Source organism: Manacus vitellinus, unplaced genomic scaffold (assembly GCF_001715985.3).
Source record: "Manacus vitellinus isolate BGI_N305 unplaced genomic scaffold, ASM171598v3 scaffold_4_pilon, whole genome shotgun sequence".
Taxonomy (NCBI): domain Eukaryota; kingdom Metazoa; phylum Chordata; class Aves; order Passeriformes; family Pipridae; genus Manacus; species Manacus vitellinus.
In genome coordinates this window covers 4,199,969-4,205,968 of record NW_021940604.1, presented here as the reverse complement: position 1 = coordinate 4,205,968, position 6,000 = coordinate 4,199,969, and the positions used below count along the sequence as shown (strand labels likewise).

At 39.0% G+C, this 6,000-nt stretch overlaps 1 protein-coding gene across 1 annotated transcript in view; it reads left to right on the top strand.

The window, feature by feature from the left end:
* Positions 1–1,404: 1,404 nt before the first annotated feature.
* Positions 1,405–6,000, top strand: part of SYNE1 (spectrin repeat containing nuclear envelope protein 1) — a 291,013-nt gene continuing 286,417 nt past the window's right edge. Inside the window, exon 1 of the mRNA XM_029962721.1 lies at positions 1,405–1,610. Coding sequence (XP_029818581.1) covers positions 1,547–1,610 — 64 coding nt within the window. The 5' untranslated portion in view covers positions 1,405–1,546. The remainder of the gene's footprint in view (positions 1,611–6,000) is intronic.

The following is a 6,000-nucleotide window of genomic DNA, read 5'->3' as shown; positions in this document are numbered from 1 at the left end:
GGATATGAGCATCCAGGTGTCATGTAAAGTGCAGACATATGCAAAAAGAACAATGTGTCTGGAGTAGGTATTAGTACCACTGTGGCCATGGCACGAAAGAGCACAGCCCAAGGACATGGATGGACCTTGTGGTCTGTTCTACACTGTCATCCATGACAAGCGTGCTTCCCTCAGCTCCACTCATTTAAAGCCAGCTTTGGTCTGTTAAGCTGAACAGCATTTACACATCCAAAATACAATGTAAACATACAATAAAAACATCAGTAAGAGGGAAAGCAGGAAGTTCCTTGGGTCAGGCATAGTTTGAAGGGTCAGAAAAGGAAATGTTGAAATGTAATTTCCTCTGGAAGCCCTTACATGTTGACACAGCTCCTTTGGGATATTTCACAGGGCCTAAAGCTATGTGGCCTAAAGGCTTGTCTGCCTAATAATGGAAGATTATTCTTTGAGGGACCTTGGGGCCAGGAAAAGAGGAAAGTGCACACCACCAAAAAACCCACTCACATTTGTGATATTGATCAGCTACTTAGCCTCTTGAATTTGGGATGGGCCCAGTGTGTGTGGTATGAATGCAACTATTCTTGGTGCGTATATACTCAGGTATTTCTTATCAGGGAAGCTGGTGCATACATACACAACATGTACTTGTTCTACAGAAGATAAGATGTTATTGATAAGTTATCTGAAGAATCTAATTTGATTTTTTTTTTTTTTAGACCAGCTTTATAGTCACATAGTTACAAAAATGTTATGTACGTGTAGCAGTTCTAGTTCACAGCTTTTGATGTTAAGTGGCCCAAAATACAGCATCATCACACACTGGAAAAATTAATTTAAATACAATTTTATTTAATAATGAAATATGTGAATGAATCTCAGTCTTTCAGATTAGACCACATTGGCCAGTGGAGTTAGGAATTATCCTGATCAATGAGTTTCTGTTATGTGTGCCTTCCTAGCATGGTGAAATAGAATGAGAGTTTTACAGCTTATGCGTTTTACAAGTGGTTTAATTTTTCCTCTTTTATACTTAATATTATTTATGTTAAGACGTATTACGGTATTGCTTTTAATAAGTGTAACATTATTGTTATTTCTACAACAACATCCATGAGCATCCTCAGGAAAGGATTTATGTCTGGTGCATTGCCAATTGTGTTTAATGATTTGTTTTTGCAGCTTCATTCTGCTTGATGATTGCCAAGCAAGCTTTCAGCATTAATTGCATCTCTGGCTGGGGTGTACACTATGGGCAAAACATACCTGTTAAGATAACTATTAAGACTCAGACTTCTTAGTTTTGCAGAGCTGGTAAGTTTCCTCTAAACCCTGGTACTTTTCTTTCTCAGGCGCTGAGGTTGTTTGCCAGTGTTTTGCCCCTATGAGGGCCAGCATTGGACTGGAGGTGTCTGACTGCCCCAGGGGTGCTGTGCCATGGCTGAGGGTTGAATGCTAAAAGGAAGCGGTCCAAGATCCTCATCTCACTGAGCTCCACAGCTTGGAGGGAGACTTCTCTCAGGGGAACTGGACTCGTGGCAAAGAGATCATGGCTTCATCCCGACTAGTGGCAAGATCTAGAGACATTGCCAATGTCATGCAACGTCTTCAAGGTAAGTGACTGACTTGGACTGGTGCTCTCTGCCATCTCCTTATAAATGGAGGTTCCTATTTTTTACTGTACTCTGCAGTAAGGACAATATTTCTGAAGTTTAGTAACCTTTCTAAACTTACCTACTGGAAAGTATTTCTATCATATATGAAGGGCTCTTATTATATGAGTCCTTTGGCATAGCATTAACAGTAGTGTTTAAAAGCAGTTGGTGTTATGAAGGTGGCTCCATAGGACAGGACACTGGTGTTATGAAGGTGGCTCCATAGGACAGGACACTGAACTGAAGATTATGAGACTTTGGGTCCGTTTCTCCCACATTACCTGACTGTGCATCAGTTTTCTCATAGAAAAGATATTTGAGGTTATATCTATCTTTTTCTCAACTTTGAAGTCAACTGGTAGATCTTTTATACTGATAAACTAGTATTTATTATTTTAGCAATAGTTACTGTCTCCAAATGAGAACAGTAATTTATTATATTGTTAATCATTGAAGAATTCAGAGCTCACTAAGCTTATTATTAGTGCTCAAGTTGAGGAGCTTTTAGATAAGACATCACAGGGTGTCTTTGCACTATTCATTGAGTATTCATTAAGTTTTTATGTTCTTATAATATAGCATTAATAAATAAATTTATTGTATTTTTTAGAAGTTACACACCTTACTGCTGCTGCTAAAAGCTTGCATTCAGAATGTTTTTGTTCAAATGATGATACTGACTAGAAACAAACTGTCAGTACTGCTGTAGGTTTCACTCCCGTTAACTTTTGAACTTATTCAGAAATACCTGACCTTTTACTTTCTTTAAGACCAGCTTCCACTGGTATCCTCTAAATCTGGAAGCTTTATCTGCTTATGACTTTTCCTTCCATTAATTGTTTTTCAGTTTAGAATATCTGAACTCAGCTTCCCAGCCACTAGCTACTACGAGCATCAATAATTTCCTTAAAGCCTCAGTAGATAAATGAAAGAATAAATAAATATGCAGAGTCTGTCCTATTTAGACTTGCTAGAGCACTTGTACCGATTCCAATTCTTGATTTTCCTCAGCCATTTTTTTCTAATATATGGTATTTTTCCATGCTATTTTTATATGTGTCTGCTAATTCTTAGGCCACAGTCTTGGACAATGGTTGTTCAAAGTGCCCACAAACATAGAATGAGGAAATATTTCATTCTCAGAGAATTTGTGGATTAAGCATTAGGATAAGACAGGCCAGGTAGACTTGAATGAAAGACTGCAAGGGCACAGTGAAGCAGCCTTGCTCACGGAACAGGAAGGGGTCTTGGTACGCTGTGTGTTTATACTGTAGTATGCTATATATTTGTGAGAAGTCATGTTCTTAATAGGAATTCAAGAAAAAATAAAAAGAGAGATATTTGAAGCAAGAAATTAAATAATTATGAAACTGTGAGACCTTCAAAGGAATATGAAGAAGTGCATAAGAGAAATGGCAGAGGTGCTCGAAGGTTATGGAGACATATGCAAAGGAAAGGATCAGGGAGCTGAGCTGTATTCAGGAAGGATTATCCAGGCTGGTACTCTGAAGCAATGTATAAGGAGGATGCCGCAGGAGGTATTTACAGAGCTTGAGAACTATTAATTATCTGACTGTTATGTATTAACTTTCTAAACATCTGTAAAGCTGTTGCTGACAAAATGGCTGTTTATTAGCGTTTTGATTTTTTACACTTTTTTTTCTTTTTATGTATTTTGTTCTGTTGAAATCTGATACATAGTCTGCTATATGTTTTTTTTTGTTTGGATTTTTGGTTTGTTTTTTTGGGGGTTTTTTGGAAATTAGGCAAAAATAATTAAGCGAACTCTGAAGTGAAGATATTTTAGAAGAAAATGTGGGAACTAAATGGAAATTTGGCATTACATGTTAATTTGAAGTCATAGCTGTAACTGGATTCTTTGCTTCTCAGATGAAATTAGCTCAGCTTGGTATTGATAGGATCTGAGTTTCACTGCAGAAGCAGTACTTCAGTAAATCACCTGTGTCAATACTGGAGTGCTGGGAGCCTAAGTCTTTTTTTAGTCTGTAGTTCTGCATTATGGATGAGCAGGCAATCTGCACTGCGACTACCTTAGCCCTTGTTTAAGGTTGCTCTACCTTTTAGAAATGATAGTCAGCTGAAATAGGAGTAGATGGACACAGAAACGCAGAGATATTTCTTGGCATGTTTGCATGACAGCCCAGAATCAGTGCAGTTGGAGCTGGGTGAGTAGCTCAAGGTGAGAGTGGAATTGACAGTATTCAAAGTGTAACAGGAATGGCAGTGTTTTGGGGGATCCTCACTCAGTGCCAAGCAGCAGCTGTGCTTTACAACACCTGTTTTTGTACCTGGCGGTAAGCTGCGGCAGGAGAGTTCTACTTGTGTGATACTGTTAGACAGCTCTGCAAGATGTCTGTGCTGGAAATTCATTGGCATGTATAGCAAGCTGTGCTCCCTCCTCTGCACTGTTGTCTCATATTTGCCTCATGGGTTTCCAGTAAGTGTTTGTGGTGAGAGAGGGTAGGAAACACCAGCAAAATGCCACTCTTCAGTGGAATTCTCAACACCAGTTTTGAAATATCTGCTGTACATACTTTAGGTGAATGCAATTATATCCACTCTCCTAAAATCTGTTAGAAAGCAACAAAGTTGATTCTGTTGTTGGTTGGAGTTTTTTGTTTTGTTTTTTTTAATGAAAATTTTTCCAGACACTTCCCTTTGGTAATTTTGACACTTGCAATACACTCTGTACGTGTACAGAGTTTTTGAATAACACTGTATATGACTGACTTAGAAATCCACTTGGGACAAACAACCATAAAGATGTGCAGTGTGCTGGGCAGTGGGTTTGTATGCAAGTGTATATAGAACCTGTCTTATCCCGTGGTGTCCAGGCAAAGACTTCCTGCAGTATAGCTCTCTCTGCTCAGAAGAATGGAAGATCTACTCCTTTTGTATAGGCCAGGGAGGGCATAGGAGAGAGGTGGGCACTGAGGACAAGATTTACGATCTCTAACTTATTCATCCCTGTGATCCTAATAAAAATTGAGACACAGGGCTATTCGTTATAGCTCAGTCTGCACTCAAGAGAGAAACAGGCCTCTCCAAAAGGAGTATAATCCTTTGTCATTTGAATTTTAATTAATAAGGGTATATTTTTTAAGCAAAAAAATCCTTCCTTTTATATTTTAATTCTGGGGATTTTACAACATATGTAATAGGCGCAGGTTGCAGAAAAGAGTGGCCTTACCACTGTAAATGGAGAGGGTGGAGGTGGTTCTGAGGAAAGGTTAATCATAATTGGGAAAATAGATATAAACCCATAGAAATCATAGGTGCCCTCTATCTCACTTTTTTTTTGCTAGACACATGCCCTTTGCTGCATCTAGCATCTTTCCACCAGCTTCTGCTGACTGCTTAGCCTTCCCTCAGTGCTTGCTGGAACAGTGGGACCCTGCTTGGTGTCTGGGGACTGCCAAGTCTGTCCTGCCTGAGTCAGGCAAGCCGGGCTTTCAGGGACTGAAAGGGTGTTGTGACTACTACAGGAGCTAATGCAGCCTAAGTCAGACATTTCAGAAGGGTATAATTGATTTTCTTAAACTGCCTATCTCTCCTCATTGCTGCAGAGAGAGACAGGAGAATACAGAGAAAACATTTGTTTCATTGCTGAATTTAAGCATGAGATACCCAACCTCATGCTACTACAGAATGAACTGATGACATCCTTCCATGGAATTGTGTTTGCACAATTTATTCCTTGCTAGCACAGTTCTAGGTTTTGTACAATATCTTATGCTTCCTAGTTGACTTGTTCATATTATAAGAGCACTCATAAACCCCAAGCGGAACTGAGGTACATCATCAATATGAGTTATATTCCCGGGATTTGTTTTGATTAGTCTGGAAATTAAAGCCAGTTGGCACAAAAGCACTGCTCCTTAGCCCACTAGCATTATAAATGTACACTGAGTACTTAAAGTATTTGTAATAGATACAAATACCAAAGCAAGGAGAGCTGGAAGACAATCTAGTAAACCTCTTATATCTTTGCAATCTCTGCCATGATGAATTTCAGTCTTTTCCATTAGTATGCACTGTTACAGGCAAACTGCCGTCATGCTCACGCTATTCTGAAATAAAATACAGAAAAGGAAAAAGGAAAAAAAAGAAAGAAAGTGCCCTATTCCTCAGGACCTTGTCACTCCTGTATGCTGACTTGCTCTTACTGCCTTGTAAGGTGATGTTGAACAGTCACTATAGCATACTATTACTACAGGCTTTTCTCATTCCCACTTTTCCCTCCTTCCATTTTTTTCCTTACAATTTCTCATTTAATAGTTTGTGCTGAGTGGAGATTTTTATGACTATCATTGTGTTCGTTATTGGG